The 21,093-nt window shown below is 40.0% G+C and overlaps 1 protein-coding gene across 1 annotated transcript in view; it reads left to right on the top strand.

Annotated features, from left to right (window-relative positions):
* Positions 1 to 21,070, top strand: part of col2a1b (collagen, type II, alpha 1b) — a 140,239-nt gene extending 119,169 nt beyond the window's left edge. The window contains 14 exon segments of the mRNA XM_034166160.1: positions 1,565 to 1,726; positions 4,164 to 4,271; positions 7,984 to 8,019; positions 8,022 to 8,093; positions 9,208 to 9,261; positions 9,628 to 9,735; positions 10,249 to 10,302; positions 11,367 to 11,474; positions 11,640 to 11,693; positions 11,878 to 11,985; positions 13,727 to 14,015; positions 14,239 to 14,426; positions 15,597 to 15,839; positions 19,431 to 21,070. Of these exon segments, the coding sequence (XP_034022051.1) occupies positions 1,565 to 1,726; positions 4,164 to 4,271; positions 7,984 to 8,019; positions 8,022 to 8,093; positions 9,208 to 9,261; positions 9,628 to 9,735; positions 10,249 to 10,302; positions 11,367 to 11,474; positions 11,640 to 11,693; positions 11,878 to 11,985; positions 13,727 to 14,015; positions 14,239 to 14,426; positions 15,597 to 15,839; positions 19,431 to 19,577 (1,731 nt within the window). The 3' untranslated portion in view covers positions 19,578 to 21,070.
* Positions 21,071 to 21,093: the final 23 nt, after the last annotated feature.

Raw genomic sequence — 21,093 nt, 5'->3', positions numbered from 1 at the left:
TATATGGATTTCATTCATATGTTTTTACGTCAGACATGCTTGAACCCTTGTGCGCATGCGTGAGTTTTTCCACGCCTGTCGGTGACGTCATTCGCCTGTGAGCACTCCTTGTGGGAGGAGTCGTCCAGCCCCTCGTCGGAATTCCTTTGCCTGAGAAGTTGCTGAGAGACTGGCGCTTTGTTTGATCAAAATTTTTTCTAAACCTGTGAGACACATCGAAGTGGACACGGTTCGAAAAATTAAGCTGGTTTTCGGTGAAAATTTTAACGGCTGATGAGAGATTTTGAGGTGATACTGTCGCTTTAAGGACTTCCCACGGAGCGAGATGTCATGCAGCGCTCCCAGGCGCTGTCGTCAGCCTGTTTCAAGCTGAAAACCTCCACATTTAAGGCTCTATTGATCCAGGACGTCGTGAGAGAACAGAGAAGTTTCAGAAGAAGTCGGTTTCAGCATTTTATCCGGATATTCCACTGTTAAAGGAGATTTTTTTAATGAAAGACGTGCGGACGGGGTCCGCGCGTCGGGATGCAGCTGGCGCGGTGTGGCGGCACAGGAAAGACACCTCCGTGTTGATAACCATTTGTAAAATCCAGGCGGCTTTTGATGGCTTTCAGTGGAGTGAGTATATGAGAAATTGTTTAACAGCTGGACATGTTCCAACTTGTCCTTAAGGCTTCCAACGGAGGTGTTTTTCTTGAGGCGGAGCGTCGCGGCGGCTGCGAGACGACGCTGCAATCCGTCCGCACGTCTTGCATTAAAAAAATCTCCTTTAACAGTGGAATATCTGGATAAAATGCTGAAACTGACTTCTTCTGAAACTTCTCTGTTCTCTCATGACGTCCTGGATCAATAGAGCCTGAAATGTGGAGGTTTTCAGCTTGAAACAGGCTGACGACAGCGCCTGGGAGTGCTGCACGACGTCTCGCTCCGTGAGAAGTCCTTAAAGCGACAGTATCACCTCAAAATCTCTCATCAGCCGTTAAAATTTTCACCGAAAACCAGCTTAATTTTCGAACCGTGTCCACTTCGATGTGTCTCACAGGTTTAGAAAAAATTTTGATCAAACAAAGCGCCAGTCTCTCAGCAACTTCTCAGACAAAGGAATTCCGACGAGGGGCTGGACGACTCCTCCCACAAGGAGTGCTCACAGGCGAATGACGTCACCGACAGGCGTGGAAAAACTCACGCATGCGCACGAGGGTTCAAGTATGTCTGACGTAAAAACATATGAATGAAATCCATATAGTTTTTGAAAAAAATAAAAAGGACCTATACTTTATTGACAGACCTCGTATATGCGTGGTGAAGTTGGAGATATAATACATTTATTTTTGGTTCTTCCACACCCATGCATTCCAAAAACAGTTTTTCTGACACATAAGAACTGTACTGTATGTTTTTACTTATTCAGGTAAAGCTGTAAATAAGCACAAGTATAAAGAGAAAAATTTCATAAACTTACTCAAAGCTCCCTTTGCTCTTCCTCTTGTCATGTATATGGGACTGTTCATACGCACATATGATATGATTCCATCCATCAAGTGATCCTTCTTCCACATTCTAGGGCAATCCTGGACCTCCTGGACCTGCTGGCCCTCCTGGTAAAGATGGACCCAAGGGTGTGAGAGGAGACGGCGGACCTCCAGGCAGACAGGGTGATGCTGGGCTTCGAGGTCCTGCTGGTGCCCCAGGAGAAAAGGGAGATGCTGGAGAGGACGGTCCTCCTGTCAGTTGGTCATGGTTTTACCAAATTCCTTGTTATGCTGCTGTGAAAAAGAAGCGACCCCTTCAGATTTACACATTTCAATTTACTTATAACACCAATTTAAAATAAAAAAGAATCCAAGCTTCTTATTTTACAATTCTTAAAATTATGACCAGTGAAAACAAATCCCTACAACATGACATGAAAAAAAAATGTAATAAAAATATGAGTCAAAACAATGGCATGCATATGAGTATGTCTCTCAATGAATACAAAACAAGTAAATCATCAATTTTAGTCAGTTTTCTTTAGACAACTAAGGAAATGGATGAACATGTTTAAGTCACTGAATATGTCTTGGACTTCATTTACATAAATTATGGTGAAATGCAAACACTATGTACCAGAAGTGGGATGAAGTCACCATCAGTTCTCAAAACTGGGTGATTGTGCATGAATTAAACTAGTGAGGGAAGCCAACAAGACCTTCGTGAGAACGCTCAGACGTTGCTGGCCAGTCCCCATGTGATCTTGTCTGTACGTAATTATCAGCATGTCATGAGAGCATGAGAACCCGCTCACAGATGTGTATTACGTGGAGTGTTGTTCATGTTGTTCATGGCACAATATGTGTTCTCCAGCTGAGTTGTGAGCACACAGCGGCCAGCTGTTCCAGCTAGATGCGCACTGCACTGGACAGCGTTCGTACTAGGCCACCTCAGCAGCACCTGACAATGTTGGATCATGGTGCGGGGGAGGGGGGGCGCGACACACTTGTACGCCATTTGTGTTGTGGGGGGGCACTTACATGCCATTTGTGTTGCTTGGTAACAGCACACTCGTGGGACACTTAGAAAATGTGCTGCCATTTGCACAGCCAGTTCGAATGTGGTCACCTGCACTCTACTCTCGTGCCGGCTGTGCAAATACCCTGCCTTTTCTAAGTGGCCAACAAATGGTGTTGGATGTTCGTGGGTGGCACCTGGACTTTGGCCGACTCTGGCCGAGAGTAGGTCGAATGGCCATTCATCTGGGATTCGCTATCATTTGGCCGCTGGTGTGAAGGCTGTCTCGATCACGTCATTCGGCCACGGTTTGACATGGTTGATGATTTCATTCAGCTCCTCGTCCACAGCATGATATGTCTGACCTGCGTTCAACACGTCATGCAAATGCTGCGAACACGAGCACATGGCAGTGCGACCTCATCTTGCCCGCCGTTTGAACGTGTTTCTGCTGTGAGCCACAGGCGAATGTAGAGTGCATGCGCTGTGCCCGAATGGTTGTGGTGACCACTGCATGAGTGGCATATGATTCCTCCTTCGTGCACCAGTTGGCTTCAATCGTGTTATGTTGAAGGGGCCCTTTAAAAAACTGGCTGTAAAGGTGATGATTAAGTTGTGTTAAAATAAAGGGGGCACCTATTTGTGCATTCTATTGTTTTGGCTTTAATTTATGGCATCTTGTAAAGCTAAGTTTTCACCATGGGTTTAAAGAGCATTTCTTTAGAAATTTTAATATAATGAAGCCTGTTTATTTTATTTTATTATTATTTTTTTTATGTTTGTTGTCGAAAATATTTAAATGATACTTACACAGCCCATCAAACCCAGCATGAACACAAAGCGCGCACACAAAGACAAGAACAAGCAAAAGATTACATTCAAAGGATTTATGGGATTACTGTGGCAGCCATAAACAGCAAGATTGCAGCTTCAGTTTAATTCCTGACTTTGTTCTTCATCCATTTCCCATCAACTGACAATATCAAAAAAAAAAAATATACATTCAAATTATTAAATTCATTTATTCTTGTCTGACCCAAAATTTAGCTATATTTCTTTGTGTTTAGGTGCACATTTCTCATCAAGTTTGCATTATAATGATATTGAGAAAAATTAGATTTATCTTTTCCAGATCAGGAAATGCAGCATAACACATTTTTCAGAAATGTGCTCTTTAGCTGTGAGATAATTCTGCTTTTTGGAAAAAAAAAAAAAAAAACTACATGAAATTAAAAAAAAAAAACACCAGACAAACAAAAACATAATTTTCATGCAGAAAGTGATTAAAATTAAGGTCCATACTCCATAATTTGGTAATTGAAAGATATGAGGTCTTATCGATTGGTCCCTTTATGTATTATACAATAATTGTGTCTTTTGTACATCTGCATGGCTTAGCACAGCCCCATTCCACTGTTATATTTATTTGACAGTGAACATAGTTTTGCCTATTGGTTATTTGTCTATTTGTCTCCTTTACTTCTTACAGGAAGTATTTTTTCCTTTTCTTTTATTGCTTTTTATGCACCAATTACTTCTTATGGAAGTATTTTTCCTTTTCTTTTATTGTTGTTTATGCACCAGTGACACCAGATCAAATACCTTGTATGTGAGAACTTACTTGGCAATAAATTTGTGATTCTGATTTTGCATCTTGTGGTCCCCTCCTCCAGGGTGCTCCAGGTCCTTCAGGTCCTCAGGGTTTGGCCGGCCAGCGGGGTATTGTGGGTCTGCCCGGACAACGTGGTGAGAGAGGTTTCCCAGGTCTGCCTGGGCCTTCCGTAAGTATCTCAATGGACACTGAATCCAGTGGCTTCCAAACTCTTTCCATCAGAACTTATACTGAAACTTAAAGAACATCAAACCCAGATACAGTAAATTAGTCTGTAACTTAAATGTTTCTCCAGTTGTACACACAACACCTGCAGATTTGTCAAGAGCAGCTATGAATGCCATGAATTTGAAATTTGAAAACAATGAGTCAGGCTTCTTTTATAAAAGTGTACGTACATGAAGTGTACACCTTGTCCCATACGTGAACTGGAAGACTGTGCAGTGAGAATGTGCATACATTCTTCAGACCCTGCATACACACTTTTTCAGAGCAACTCGAGTCTTATGCAATAAAGAGGAAAAGACAAACCAGATGAAACACAGTTTAATGTAAAACAAAGCGGCCGATGTCACAGAGCTCATTTCTTATAATTACAATATTATTTATGTTCAGGCACTGGGACCTCTGCAGTAAAACATACAAGTAACCTTTCACAAATGGCATTGTAAATAATTGTGTGTACACTTTAATCAGCCTTATTATTATTATTATTACTGACACCTTAGATTAGATTAGACTGACCTTTATTGATCCCTTGGGAAGACTCCCTCAGGGAAATCGAGGTTCCTGCAGCATTGTATAGCAGCACACAGGGTAAGAAGCACACAGAGTATCAAAAGTGAAAGTAAAACAGAAAAACAGTTTGCAAACATAAATACACAATATAAATACCAGACATACTGATCAATACTGATTTACTGCTACCATTCCTCTCATTCCATCCTCTGTCTTCCTGTTACTCTCCTCCCCCTCAGTGAGGAGTTGTTCAGTCTGATGGTCTGAGGGACAAAGGAGTTTTTCAGTTTGTTTTGTCCTGCACTTGGGAAGGAGCACTCTGTGGCTGAAGAGGCTCCTCTGGTTGCTGATGACGGTGTGCATAGGGTGACTGGCATTGTCCATAATGTCCAGCAGTTTGTCCAGTGTTCTCTTCTCTGCCACCATCACCAGAGAGACCAGCTTCATGCCAATCACAGAGCCAGCCCACCTGATCAGTTTGTCCAGCCTGAGTGTGCCCTTCCTGGTCCTGCATTTTTTTCTTTTCTTTTTTTTTTTTATTTCCATGTTCCCACTCTGTGATAGAGTGGATCTGCATTTGGAGTGACAGACAGGTTTCACATAATAATTACATTTGAGGGCGTATCGATGATCAGTCATGGAAAAAGATTGGAGTGGACAACAGGCTTGTCTACGTATGTACACTTCTGTGACCACTGAGATTCATAAAGGAGAACAGTGCAGTGATTTTGTGCATACTCGCATTTTTAATCCAGACTCTGCACAGTGTTTCATGAATGAGACCCCTCATGATATATCAATCAAACCAAAGATGGCTGAGTGGGCTGTCAGACAGTTGGATCAGTCGACTTCTAAATTCCCAGTGAGTCAGCGCTGATGTATGTGGTATGAGATAAACACTTCTTCACACCATTTAAATACTATTTTGTGGGATGATCTGTTTGCACATTACTACCGTCAGTGGGCTTATGTGCTTATCTTTACTTATTCATCAGCCCTGCGGCTGATGTAAAAGCACCAGTGTTTCATATTTTCACTCACACAGTTTTCCTATTTGTAACAGATGAGCTGCAGATCCAGTCTGTCAGACTTTCTCTGGCTTTTGTTTGTTGTTGTTATTCATTTATTCAAGTCACATTGGATCCTTTTCATTCATTCAAGTCATTCATGTTTTGTTTGTTAGAAGTCAGCATGTTCTTTTTTGTTATTCACATGCAAACCCAAAATTAATTTCTATTTTAAAATTGTGCCAGCATGAGGATGCCTAAATTACTGATGCATGCTGGTTTGTCTCTTGACAAATATAGTTTTCAAGAAGCCAGTGCAGGCGATGATCTGCAGTCCATCTAGACCTTACAGTAATGGCGTCCACTCTTACACACGCCTACAAAACCACTTCCAAATAAATGTTGGGATTAGGTGTTCCGGTTTGATGGTGGGTTTTGAATCCATCACATCAAGCTTTAATTTCTGTGAAAAAGCCCGAGGCGTTGTAGAGGCAGTCGAGCGTAGTTTGCCATCTGAACTTCTGTTGATGTGTTGAGGTTAATTCAATTTGTGTGTAGTTGTTTCCAGACTTTAATTATTGTGCAGAAACCACTCATACGATATGACAAGTGCTGCGGTGGGGGGGTCGGTGTAATCAGTCAGGGCCCCTTCACACATAGTGTGAATACGTACAACTCCAGGGTGACTCACGATGGTAGAGCTCATATGAGCACATCACGGAACATTGCGGCCACGGGCAGACATGCACGATGCCGGTGCAATGGTTCATGCACACGGGAACACAGTGCCTGTGAAAATAAAAAAATGAAATTACATGCCATCCACGGGAATTGAACCTGCACCTTCTAAAAGCTCTGATTCCAGTTCAAAAACTTTACCACTGCACTACCATCACTGTTCAGTGAAAGCTGGCTGGAAACTGCCTGATATCAGAAAGGATATGGACATATTTAAAAAAAAAATCCACATACCATATAAAAACACCGCATTATCAAGTGGGCAATACAAATATGATCCATCTGTTCCTCTGTAGATGACCCATGGTCATGACGTACAGTTATGAAATGACATGAATGAGAAGCAGTGTGCTCTGATCATGTCCACACTGCTGGCGGCGTCCAGCCGGCCCAGTATGTGTGTCTTGCCCCACATGCGTGTCTTGGCGGAGGGCGCACCGCAGGACTTACACCACGTCATGTGGAACAGAGCTCACGTAGGTGACATGACAGTCAGATCGCCCCGCTGCATGTTATGATCTGATGGTCATTTCAACCTGAGGGCAGCCTGTCCATGGGCTGAAATGCACGCGCGTGCTTGTGCGCTATAGCCCGTCACTGCAGCAATATATTTTTAATTTATGTCCATGTGATGACAGAAAGCAGACACACGCGCGTCACAGTGGGCAGTTGTTAGTCTATTTCCGTCCAAACACAGTATGTGTTGTCCAGCTGGGATGTCTAGATCGACAAATCTTCATAGCTGCTTCTGTTGGCGGCCCCACCTCCTGTCAGTTCATCGTACACACCAAAGCCACACTCGTGGGGCACTCAGACAAATTTCACTGCCAGCACAACGACTGTCTGCTGACTGTTGCTGTTTTAATAGTGCGAATGGCCACACATTTTCTAAGTGCCATGCCAGTGGTGTTAGATGTTGTGTGTGTCAGCTGAAATTTGGCCGACACCTGCCACGAGAGGGATCAATGGGTTTACACAGCGCACACTCTGTCTTTCAGCCGCAGGTGTGCACAAATAATTGTAGCAACAGGTGTACGAGGTAGCTATGATTTTACATGTTTTGCACACGATTCCTGCTTCATTTGCACTTTATGCACAAATCGACCAAATTTGCACTATGTGTGAAGGGGCCCTAATGAAATGCATTTGGAAATCTATTATGATTCAGTGTTGAATTATAATAATTATAGTGGAGCTGTGCATTTTTCTTCGCCTCCTGCTAGGTGATTGACATTGACACACTCAAACCTCCAGCTAATCATTGGCCTGCATTTGATCTACAATTAGTTCATTGGTTCAGAGTGTAAAAATTTGTATTGATGAGCATTCTACTGTGTGCGGTTTAATGACAGTATTTACTTTTCCATGTAGTAACGATCTCCTTTTATCTCCTTTTAGGGTGAGCCGGGAAAGCAGGGAGCTACTGGTGGTGCATGGAGGACCGTGGCCACCCAGGACCTGTTGGACCACCAGGACTCACCGGACCTGCTGGAGAGCCTGGCAGAGAGGTTAGAGAATTACCAAAGCAAACATGATCAGACGTTTGATCGTATTACGCCATGTTTAACCTCACTTCATTGGCTTCCTGTACATGTGCAGTCTGATTTTAAATTTTTATTGTTATCTTATAAAACATTAAATGGATGAGGACCATCCTACCTGTTAGATTGTGTAAAACCTTATGCACCAGCCCGCAATCTGTGTTCTCAGAATGCTGGTGGGTTACTGCGTGCACTCAAAAACTGATGCATTGGATTTTGCTTTAAATTGCAATTGCAATTGAGTTGGAACTATATATATTTATTAGATGTAAACCCTGCCCATAACTGAATTGAGTTCATCCAGTGAGTGATTTGTTTGTGTGATACACTCAAAAAACTGACCCACTGGATTGGATTCCATCTAATAAATATATGTAGTCCCAACTCAATTAAATTACATTATTTTGCATGGATGTGTTTTATTTGAGTTGGGGTTACATATATTTATTAGATGGAAATCCTGTACATAATTGAATTAAGTTCATCCAAAGAGCCATTTTTTGAGTGTGTGTCAACGGGCCAAAGAGCACCTGTTCTGTGGAACAGCCTGTCAGCTGAAATAACGTGTGTGATTCAGTCAAGTCTTTAAAATCCATCCTTTTGATTTTACGTTTCAGACATATAATCTGTCATTTATAAATAATGTTTCACTGTGAATCTGTTTAGTCCAGTAATCCACTGGGGATGATTCTGTTTGATTGAAATTTTACAGTTTGATGTTATAAAATGAGAATGATTGGTTTTAATTTCAATATTATATATATTTATAGTTTTGTTTTTTCATGTTAGAGGTTTTACTGTACTGTTATTTATGGATATGTTCTTAATTAACTGTACAAGCACTTTGAAATGTATAATCTACACCAGAAATTTCTATGCAATTATTATTATTATTATTTCTAAATGTATTGTTTATTAGTATTATTATAAGATGATGATTATTTTTTGTGCCTTATTATGTTTTTTGTTTTGTTTGTTTTAGTGGTAGGAGTTATTATGTGTCTGATGTGTATTCATTAGGACATGTGACTCAGTATGATGGCAGGAAATTAACCCTTGATACGTTTCTATCATCCGACAGGGAAACCCTGGCTCTGATGGACCTCCTGGCCGAGACGGTGCTGCTGGAGTCAAGGTGAGAACAGCAGCATCGTGACTAATCTGGTCTCAAAAGTTTCACTGGTGTTGTTTTAATCCTCTGGGCTGCACTTACACATTACTGCACCTTATTTCAGTCTCACAATTCTGTCTGTGCATGTAAAACTAACAAACTACATTCAGTCAAAAGTGTGTCTATGTGTGTAATATTTGTTTTAAGACACCTGCAGCCAATGTTACATAACCAAAAGGGGCATAGAATATGAGCCATTTAATGTGCATGAGATTTTATTGTGTGTTTGTTTGATTATGTTTTCATTAACATGTTCTGTATGTAGTAATTCTATGTGCAAAGCTTCTTTCGTGTGACTGATGATCCCATTTGCATGCTCTCTGCTTGCAGGGTGAACGTGGTAACACCGGTCCTGTTGGTGCACCTGGTGCTCCAGGTGCTCCTGGTGCTCCTGGACCAGTAGGTCCCACGGGCAAACAGGGAGACCGAGGAGAATCTGTGAGTAGCAATTCTAAATCGACATGCAATTGAATCACATCAACATGGAAAGAAAGACTGCAGCTGTGCGATAAAGTTTAGTGGGCACTGTTACATAAAAAATGGACACGATTTATAAAAGTATGTATGTATGTATATGTGTGTATATGTTTTGATTTGTTGTTTTAGGAAAGATGCACTCAGTTATACAAATGGATACACATAAGTACATATTGTTGGACAATTTTAAAGTACAACTAGCATCAAAGTGTATGTTGCTGAATGATGTACTGAGTATGTTAATATGTAGGTGCACCGCACTTATAAATGCATACCTTAGCACAAAACAAAAGTAGTTTAGTTAGATGAGGGCAGTTGCTAGGATATAGCATGATTACTGTCACAATCCCCCCAAAAAGGATCCAATGTGTAATATAAACTGAAGCCATTAACAGGCAATACGTGTTCTGGGATTAAACTTGATTTCTGATGAATTACAATCTGGTTTTATGTTTGTTTGTTTTCTTTCCTCAGGGTGCTCAAGGACCTGCTGGACCTTCAGGACCTGCTGGGGCCAGAGGAATGCCTGTATGTAATTTTCTGTATGACAGCTGAAACAATAAGTATCACGATTTGAATTGATTAATCAACTATTAGTCAATCAACAAAACTTAATTTGTAAAGTATTTTAATAACTGATTGATGACTTGGATCATGTAAAAAATTTCAATCTTTTTCTTATTCCTGGTTATTCAGAAATGACTTTTTTTCTGATTTCTACAGATAAATCAGTGGACTTTGGAAAATTGTATATATATATTTTTTGACATTTCATAGACTACACTGTTGATCAAAATATACAGATTGGCAGATAAATGGATAGTTAAAAAGCACATTAATATTAGTTACTTTGTACACAAACATACAGAGTACTAAATTATTTTTGCTCTATGCAAACACCCATGTACACTTTATTTTTAAACCCAGTCATTTTAGAGGAAACACCTACATGTTGAAAGATATATTTATTCACATTTATAGAGTGAATTCACCTTTAAACATAGTCAATGATTTTTCCTCCAATATTTTGTAAGACTAAAATTATGAAATGACAAGGATTCAACCACAACTTGTATCCTGTAACATGCAGTGAGTGAATAGATAAATGAGTCCATCCCAAACAGATTCTTTGCACAAGAACTCAAAAACAATACATTCTATCATCTTGTACATCCTAAGATTAAAAGGGCAAATAATGAGAACAAACAAATTAAAATTTGGTAAATTTTTATGTGCCAGATCAATAGAAAAAGTGAGTTTGATTTGATATATCTGTCTACCTCCTGGACTGGACATGTCTGGGCTTGTTACAGGGAATAATCTTTTTATCACATGTATGATGGAGATTAGGATCAGATGCTGCTTTTATCTTGTCTACATATGTGTGGTTGAAGGTACATGCAGCTTGAAATGAGCTTGTTTGTCATTCTCTTTCATTTCTAAAACCAAGGTCTAGTGGCTACCAAGGCCACCGCTACCTGTTATTAATTATCTAATGGAGATGTGAATCCATTACATGATGGACAGTGAACTCAGGAACATTCCCCCTTGTCTAATTAAGTTTTCTTAATGAGAAATTTGTTTCATCTCAGGGACCTCAAGGACCCCGCGGTGATAAGGGTGAAGCAGGAGAGTCTGGTGAGAGAGGACAGAAAGGACACAGAGGCTTCACAGGTCTGCAGGGTCTGCCTGGACCTCCGGTATGCATCCATTAAAACTTTTGTTACTCTGTTTTTGTCTCGTTAAAAAACGAGACAAAATCATCAGTTACTTTCCCTCTTTATTGTAGCTTTCTTTTCTTATATAAACAGTAAGATTCATGTCGATCAGGACAATGTACGATTAATAGTCATCGACTGTTTCAGGGTCAAGCTGGAGACCAGGGTGCTACTGGACCTGCTGGACCTTCTGGGCAACGTGTGAGTACAAATATGACCAAATGTCTAAAAAATACTCAGGTATAGCAAACTGAGCCACTTAAAATTTATATCAGCTTATTTTCTTTAGATGAGAACTGTAAAAAAAAAAAAAAAAAAAAAAATCAGTCTTTATACATGTACTGGCTTCAGTTTAACATCAGTATCTTCTGTCTGTGAACTTTAGGGACCACCCGGACCTATTGGTCCTGCTGGAAAAGACGGTGCCGATGGTCTGCCAGGACCTATTGGACCTCCAGGACCTCGTGGTCGCAGCGGAGACACAGGACCCGCTGTGAGTACCCAGGAACTTTCTGCTCGTCTCAGCCTGACCTTCAGCTGAGCTCTAAAAATACCTCAGCCTTCATGTTTGTGCACAGTTAGCCAATATTTTGGAGGGGGAAAAAAAGTTAAAAAATGTTAAAAATGCACATCAAGTTACATATTCAGGACTTCACAATTTAAAAACATACATGCTATTTTCTTAAAAATAATAAACTTAAAAATAATTTTATTTATACAGAAAAAAAAAATCACAACATATCCTCACTCACTGAAATTCCACAGTGCTGAGAAATGTGTGCACAGACATGAATTGATACAGTTTTAAGAAAAATCAGTTATTTAGTACCACATTTACTTATTTATTTTTATAAATGATTATCTTTATTTATTTATTATTCTTTATTTTATTATCTTTTCTGCCTGTGCCTCATTATCTGGATCCACCCCAAAATGTTCCATCAGGTTACTTCTACAATTTCCAATAGAAGTTAATAAATAGAAACATCTGTTCAATACTGAAAGGCAGTTTAAAAAAAATACAAATAAAAACACCTATGAAAATGTTCTTGTTGCACTGTTTATTAGTGCCAGAATAGGCTTTGTGTTTTCACCATGAAAAGTGAGGAGCGTCCTGTAACTCACAATTGAAATATCTGTTAATCTGCACTAATAGGCCAATTTTGTCAAGTTAACATGTCGTAACATAAGTAAATTACATTGTAGCTCTGCATCTTTTTGCAAACCCACCGCACAAACTGAATATGTATTTAATATCTCTTAATCTGTTCACCAAGTTTTATGAAATGCAGTGTGTCTGTTATTGTATAGACGGTAACAAAACAGCAGCTTAGAAAACAACACCAACAATAATATTAAAAAAATAAAATGTAAAATGTGTAATCAAAAGAATATAAATTGATAAATTATAAAAGTAATTCTTATGCGATTAAATCTAACATTAGAAATTCAAAACTCTGTTATTGGCTTCTTCATTCCCCTTTTATCATTGCTGTACTGTTAAATGTTGACAGCAGTGTTATGGCAGATGATAATTTTACATTAATGCTCATTTATTGTGTGATATTATTTCATTGTATGAATTTTCAATTTTTCAATTTATTTTCATTTAGATAGTGCCAAATGACAACAAAGCTGCCTCAAGGCGCTTCACACAAGTAAGGTCTAACCAGGTGACAGTGGTAAGGAAAACTCCCTCTGATGATTTGAGGAAGAAACCTCAAGCAGACCATACTCAAAGGGGTGACCCACTGCTTGGGCCATGCTACAGACACAATAGATAATACAGGAAATTATACAAGAAATTTTGGGAGATTTTGGAAGTCCATGCTGGTGCACAAGACAGGAGGCCTGCAGAAGAAAAACATCCATTTCCATCTCTGAATGGAGCCGCACCTTAAACAGAGAGGAAAAAACAGAATCAGGCATCGGTAAGACAACAAATACTGTATAATTTATCAGCATTTAGCAACAAGAGAAACAGAAGAAATAATAAGGTGATCAAAGGACAAAAGCAAAGGATGATGAAGCAAAGGATTGCAAAAACTGTGACCTTACATTCACTTGAGCATGGGATTTGTGGATTGTCAAAAGTAATTTATGTTAGTACAAGAAAATAAAACTGAAATGAAAGAAATGGGATAAACACGCCTATTAAGAAAGAGGATAACAAGAGTAGACAATAAAGAAATGCTATATACAGTCTTTCTGATTATTTCATCTTTTCCTCTCAGGGGCCCCCTGGAAATCCTGGACCCCCTGGTCCTCCCGGCCCTGCTGGTCCTGGCATCGATATGTCTGCCTTTGCAGGCCTGTCCCAGACTGAGAAGGGTCCAGATCCCCTCAGGTACATGAGGGCTGACCAGGCTTCTGGAAACCTCCGTCAGCACGATGCCGAGGTAGATGCCACACTCAAATCCCTCAACAACCAGATTGAAAACATCCGCAGTCCCGAGGGATCCAAGAAGAACCCGGCTCGTACCTGCAGAGACCTGAAGCTCTGCCATCCTGACTGGAAAAGTGGTGAGTGACACCAGGAGGAATTGGTCAAATTAAAATGAAGCAAAAAAAAAAGTAGACAGAGGAGCATTCTGACAGTTTATTTTGACAGTTCAAGTTGTGCAGTATCATGATTTGAGGAGTTTGTGTAGCCTGGGAGTTTTACTGATATTAACATTTCACAACATTTTCACATTTGATAGTTTGTTCTACTTGTTAAAAGGTGTTTCTCTCTCTGTACCTGCAGGCGAGTATTGGATTGACCCCAATCAGGGGTGCACCGTAGATGCAATGAAAGTCTACTGCAACATGGACACAGGCGAGTCATGTGTCTACCCCAAACCAGCCAGCATCCCTCGCAAGAACTGGTGGTCCAGCAAGAGCAAAGACCGCAAACACATTTGGTTTGGAGAGACAATGAACGGAGGATTCCACGTGAGTCACAACACAGCTGAGCGGAAATAGTCCCTGTCATGCTGTTAATATTTTAAAGCTGCTAGAAATACAATTTTAAGCATTAATATAGCAGCCGGCAGCATGGTGACTAATCCTGGTCACACCGAATAATAAAGCCATGAATAATGAGCCACATATGGATTTGTCAGACATTTCAGCAATTATTCAAATAATGAGCCACGTATATGAACATTGCACAAACAATTAAAAAACACTGCGTGCCAGTAATTACGTCAGTGCACAGCATCACAGTGCAGCTCATCTGATCGATTATAACAAGATGTTAAATCTATCATAAACACACTTTACAGCTGCTCATAAGAAAAATTGAACATGCAACTGTTTTACCAAGTTATTACAATATAAACATTACAAATAATTACCTTTTAGACTGTTCCAAATACGTTCTCCACCTCATGAAGTGCAGGAAAGAGAAAGGGGAAAAAAAAGCTCCAGCTGAAACAGTCCTCTGTGATTCCAGAAGCGATCAGAGGTGTTCACAACAGCCAAACTCTGACAGAAAATGATTAATTAATTAATTTTTATACGCAGCGTCCAGCATACAAAGTGCGACATCCAGCGGAACAAAGTGGGTGGGATTGTCACAACAAAGTGCGCAAGAGTGTGGAGCCAAAATAGCCTGTCCAAAATAGCCTGTCCTGTCCTCATAGCCGCCATGGTGCTCGGATAATTGGCTTCTAACAGCCTCATCCTCACCACTAACATGCCTCTAACATCCTCGTTTGTCCTTGTAGTACCTCATACACAAACTGACCTGCTGTTTTTGCTAAATTTTTAACTTCTCAAAATTAGCGCCACACTCAGAGATGAGCCTCGTTAGCCGAATAATCTGCCTCTAAGAGTCACTATTCTCCAACGTTTGTTGAATAACTTGACTCGTATCAAAAAACATGCTACGTGGCTCATTATTCATCGTTCATTATTCGGTGGTATCAGGGCTTTAGTGGTCAGCACTGTTGCCTCACAGCAAGGAGGGCAGGGGATCGCTTCCCGCCTGAGCTTTTTTGTTTGGAGTTTGCATTGTGGTCGAGTGGGTTCCCTCCGAGTCCTCTAGCTGACTGTAAATTTTAAAAGAACATTATCTAAATATTAATAGTGTTATTATTTCTTTTGCCTGTCACTGTTCAGTTCAGCTATGGTGATGACAGCCTGGCACCAAACACCGCTGCCATCCAGATGACTTTCCTGAGACTGCTGTCAACCGAGGCTTCACAAAACCTCACCTACCACTGCAAGAATAGCGTGGCTTACATGGACGCCTCATTAGGCAACCTGAAGAAGGCCGTGCTGCTGCAGGGATCCAACGATGTGGAGATCAGAGCCGAGGGCAACAGCCGATTCACGTACAGCGTGATGACGGATGGCTGCACGGTGAGACTTTTGCTGAAAACTGACACAACACATGCACATACAAGTTACACCTGAACCCATATGAATACTAGCACGGTAAAGTATGCGTATACTTTGTGTTTAAAACCCTCCTAAATTGCTCCATAATTGCAAAGCAATTCACATTTTCCAAGCACTCAAAACATTGAATGAAATCATTGCTTCAGACAATAATTCACTCTTTCAAAATGCTCTAAACACCAAAAAATAAAGAATGATTCTCAAAGCAATTCAATGGCTTGACACACTTGAAGCACAGAATGAAAAAATTTCTTAAGCAAGTGATTCAGTGTTTTAAAAATGTGTGAAACAGAATGCATGTCTACAGGAAAACACCTGCATGTGGCATCTGTCAGTTCTAGGGAAAATTTCTGTGGACGTTTTGGGTGGTTATTGTATCTTTTGGATTGTAAGTTGCGGGGTATTCTTGCTAGTTGGGGAAGTCGTGCGACTTACATGCGAACAATAGGGATGTAACGGTAACACAAAAATAACGGTTCTGTACATTTTCAGGAAGAGAAGAAACACAAGAAACAAGTAACAGCGTTAGGGATATTGTGTCTGTGGTCTTTAGGCTACCGTGTGATTGTCCTTTAACCTTTCTTGGGGGATCTTGAAGTGTTCCCAAGGCAGCTGGGAAATGTACAGTGGGGTAAAAAAGTATTTAGTCAGTCCATGATTGTACAAGTTCTCTGACTTAGAAACATGAGAGAGGTCTGTAATTTTCATCATAGGTACACTTCAAATACACTTCAGGAAATCAAATTGTAGGCTTTTTAAGAATTTATTTGTAAATTATGGTGGAAAATAAGTATTTGGTCACCCACAAACAAGCAAGATTTCTGGCTCTCACAGACCTGTAACTTCTTCTTTAAGAAGCTCTTCTGTCCTCCACCTGTTATCTGTATTAATGGCACCTGTTGGAACTCGTTATCTGTATAAAAGTCCACAGCCTCAAACAGTCAGACTCCAAACACAACCATGGCCAAGACCAAAGAGCTGTTGAAGGACACCAGGAAGAAAATTGTAGATATGCACCAGGCTGGGAAGAGTGAATCTACAATAGTCAAACAGGTTGGTGTGAATAAATCAACTGTGGGAGTAATTGTAAGAAAATGGAAGACATACAAGACCATTGATAATCTCCCTCGATCTGGGGCTCCACGCAAGATCTCATCCCGTGGGGTCAAAATGATCATGAGAACGGTGAACAAAAATCCCAGAACTACACGGAGGGACCTGATGAATGACCTGCAGAGAGCTGGGACCAAAGTAACAAAGACTACACACTACGCAGAGAGGGACTCAAATCCTGCAGTGCCAGGTGTGTCCCCCTGCTTAAGCCAGTACATGTCCAGGCCCGTCTGAAGTTTGCCAGAGAGCATATGGATGATCCAGAAGAGGATTAGGAGAATATCATGTGGTCAGATGAAACCAAAATAGAACTTTTTGGTAAAAACTCAACTCATTGTGTTTGGAGGAAGAAGAATGCTGAGTTGGATTCCAAGAACACCATATCTACAGTGAAGCATGGGGATGGAAACATCATGGTTTGGGGCTGTTTTTCTGCAAAGGGGACAGGACGACTGATCTGTGCTAAGGGAAGAATGAACGGGGCCACATATCGTGAGATGTTAAGCCAAAACCTCCTTCTATCAGTGAGAGCATTGAAGATGCAACGTGGCTGAGTCTTCCAGCATGACAATGATCCCAAACACACCACTCGGGCAATGAAGGAGTGGCTCCATAAAAAGCATTTCAAGGTCCTGGAGTGGCCTAGCCAGTCTTCAGACCTCAACCCCCAAGAAAATTTGTTGAGGGAGTTGAAAGTCCGTGTTGCCCAGCGACAGCCCCAAAACATCACTGCTCTAGAGGAGATCTACATGGAGGAATGGGCCAAAATACCAGCTACAGTGTGTGCAAACCTGGTGAAGACTTACAGGAAATGTTTGACCTCTGTCATTGCCAACAAAGATTATGTTACAAAGTATTGGGTTGAACTTTTGTTATTGACCAAATACTTATTTTCCACCATAATTTACAAATAAATTCTTTAAAAATCCTACAATGTGATTTCCAGGATTTTTTTTTCTCATTTTGTCTCTCACAGTTGAAGTGTACCTATGTTGAAAATTACAGACCTCTCCCATCTTTCTAAGTAGGAGAACTTGCACAATCATGGACTGAATAAATACTTTTTTACCCCACTGTAATCCCCCCAGCATGTCCTGGGTCTTTCCTGGGGTCTCCTCCCAGTTGAACATGCCTGGAAGACCTCCTGAGGGAGACAACCCAGGTGCATCCTCACCAGATGCCCGAGCCTCCTCAGCTGGCACTTTAGGTACAAATAAATAAACGCCACAGCAATGCCAGGAGTAGTGGCTCTACTCCTGCTCCCTCCCAGATGTTCAGTCTCCCTGTGACCTCAGAGTTGCGTCTCTGCTTTTTGTGGATGATGTGGTTCTGTTGGCTTCATCAGACAGTGACCTCTGATGTAACCTCCGATAAAATTCAGTATTACAAATTGCATTAAACCCAAAATTACAGCCATTAATTGAAGTAGTAATTTTTAACACCCACAACAGAGCAAAGTTATAAGAACCACCACTTAGTCCCCAAAAAATATGATTTAATAAACACCTGACCTGAGGTTAGCCTGTTAGCTTAGCTTGTAGGTAATTCAAAGATGGACAGGCGTGTTCACACTTCATTTGTCTTGCTCATGTCATGTAGTTTTGCTCAGTCTTCACTCATTTATACAAATACTATGTTTTGGTCATGACGGAGACAGAGTAAGTGCTGCGAACAAATTTTGGGCTTCAAAATGGTCTCCATTAAAAAAAATAATAAAACCTACTGTTGACGTCATATCCAGTATGCAGTCTATGATTTTCATCTGCCTCTGTTTTTTTTTTTTTTGGCTATGACCAAGCATATACTAAATGAATAAATATAATTTCACAAAACATGCCAAGATGGTTCTTTTACAAGTTTTCGGTACACTCACAGAAATATTTAACCCTCACTTTTAAGATTTATGTAATTTTATTACATGACAAATTCCCATTTACTTTTTTTTAGATAATTTTAATACAAACGTACCAAATAAACCTTACATGATGCATATTCATTACTGTAATAAATCCTATTCATTTGAAATGCATAATCCTCAGCTTTATGTATTTAGTGTTAATAAAATATAATTACTCTAAATCAATAATAATGACAGTATTTATTTAAAATACATAAAGTATATTGTTTGAATTGCATAATAATTATGTTACCTATTTATTACAGTAATGAATATGCATCATGTAAGGTTTATTTGGTAGGTTTGTATCAAAATTATCTAAAACGTAAATGGGAATTTCTCATGTAATAAAATTACATAAATCTTAAAGGTTAGGGTTTAATATTTCTGTGAGTGTAATTAAATAGCCATGAAATTTAAAATCAGTTTTGTGTCTCATGTTATCTGTATCATTCACTCAGATCAGTTTTACTCTTTACAAGTCTGGATATGTCATGTTGTTTAACAACCACTATTACTCATTTATTTATTCGCCCGCACAGAAACACTCAGGAGACTGGGGTAAGACGGTGATCGAGTACCGGTCGCAGAAGACCTCTCGGCTGCCCATTGTGGACATTGCCCCCCTGGATATTGGTGGAGCAGACCAAGAGTTTGGAGTTGACATCGGGCCAGTCTGCTTCTTGTAAAGAATGAGTGATCAAAAGAGGGAGAAGAAGAAATTTTTTAAAATTTGAAAGAGGAGCACACTTCGACTTAAGGCGGAGAGAAAGAGAGAAAATGAATAAAATCGAGACACTTTTTTTCTAAACGGGACTTTTACTAAGTAAAAAGTGCTTTTCCAAGTTGAACTCCGTAGGATATCTGCACTGAATGACACCCGCAACTGTCATCTGTGATTGGTCTTGTAGCGCCTCCAGCCAACACACCCACTCCCCCCCTGCCCCATGGACACCCAGCACCCCCATGCCAGTCTATGTCCTCGCCCCATCAACATGTTGAAGGAAGTATGAGAAGATGATGGGAACATCCCAGGGAACAAGAGAGGGAAAATGTGTCGGTGTTATTTATTTATTGTTTAGGTTTGACTCCCAGGTGTAGTTGTTCTTTGTTTCTAATTCATGCAAAGCCCACTTCCACATATTTATATAAAAGCCTGATCCACCAGCATCTTCTTTTACTTCTTCCTTTTTGCCATCCTATCTCTTCAAAAGCAACAAAAAAGAAAATGTAGCAAAATTTAAAGATTTCCTATTTCTAACACCAGATTGTGTATCGTAATGTTACTGTGTATTATAATAAAATCAATGGTGCTATTGTTCTAAAAGGCTTTTTTTGTACAACAAAGTGCTAATTTGTAGTGATATGTGTATATATGTATATATTTGTGTGTATACATATATATACAGTTTGTCACACAGTGCAATATACTCTGGGATTTCTGGGTGTTAAAGGGTAACTATGGATTGTTTTCAACCTGGACCCTATTTCTATATGTTCTGGGTTTGCTTTTCATATGGGACAAAAATTATTTTAATAATTTCAGTATTGACTTAGAACACAAACACTGTCACGGGCTAAATAAGCTATACAGTGTAAATCTATAGGGCAAACTAAAAACCTCAGTGTGAAAATGACATTACAAATGTCTGGTAATATGGAGAGAATCACTACAGCGGTACATGTGCATGTTTACCTCAGTAAGTGTAAAGAATCTTTTTAAAACTGCTGATTATAGTTAGCATCTTGCCTTGGCTGCTTTCTGTTTTGATGATGTCGCTTTGCACTAAGTCATTACATCAATTGTTGATGAGACGCGTGTTCCTGATGAAAGCGCTTTTAAGCACAAGAACTTGTAATGACTTAGTGCAGAGCGCCGGCACCACAACACAAGAAGGCTAATGTAAGATGCTAACTCTATGAGTTGTTTGTAAGTTTCTTTACATTTACTGAAATAAACATTTAAATGTGTACCTCTGAAGGGATCCTCTCCATGCTACCAAACACGTCTAAAGATATTCTAGCCTCTAGGATTTTAACTTGTCCCACAGGCTGTCATTGTATAGCCATTCAGCCCATGATGGTCTTTGTGTTCTAAATCAATACTTGAATGATTAAAACTGTTTTTGTAGAGAATGAAAAGTTTTACACAAAAGCATAAAAAAGAGTTCAGGTAGAAAAATCCCACAGTTCCCCTTTAATAGT

This window comes from Thalassophryne amazonica, chromosome 3 (genome assembly GCF_902500255.1).
Source record: "Thalassophryne amazonica chromosome 3, fThaAma1.1, whole genome shotgun sequence".
Classification (NCBI taxonomy): Eukaryota; Metazoa; Chordata; class Actinopteri; order Batrachoidiformes; family Batrachoididae; genus Thalassophryne; species Thalassophryne amazonica.
This window is presented reverse-complemented; position numbering and strand designations above follow the sequence as displayed.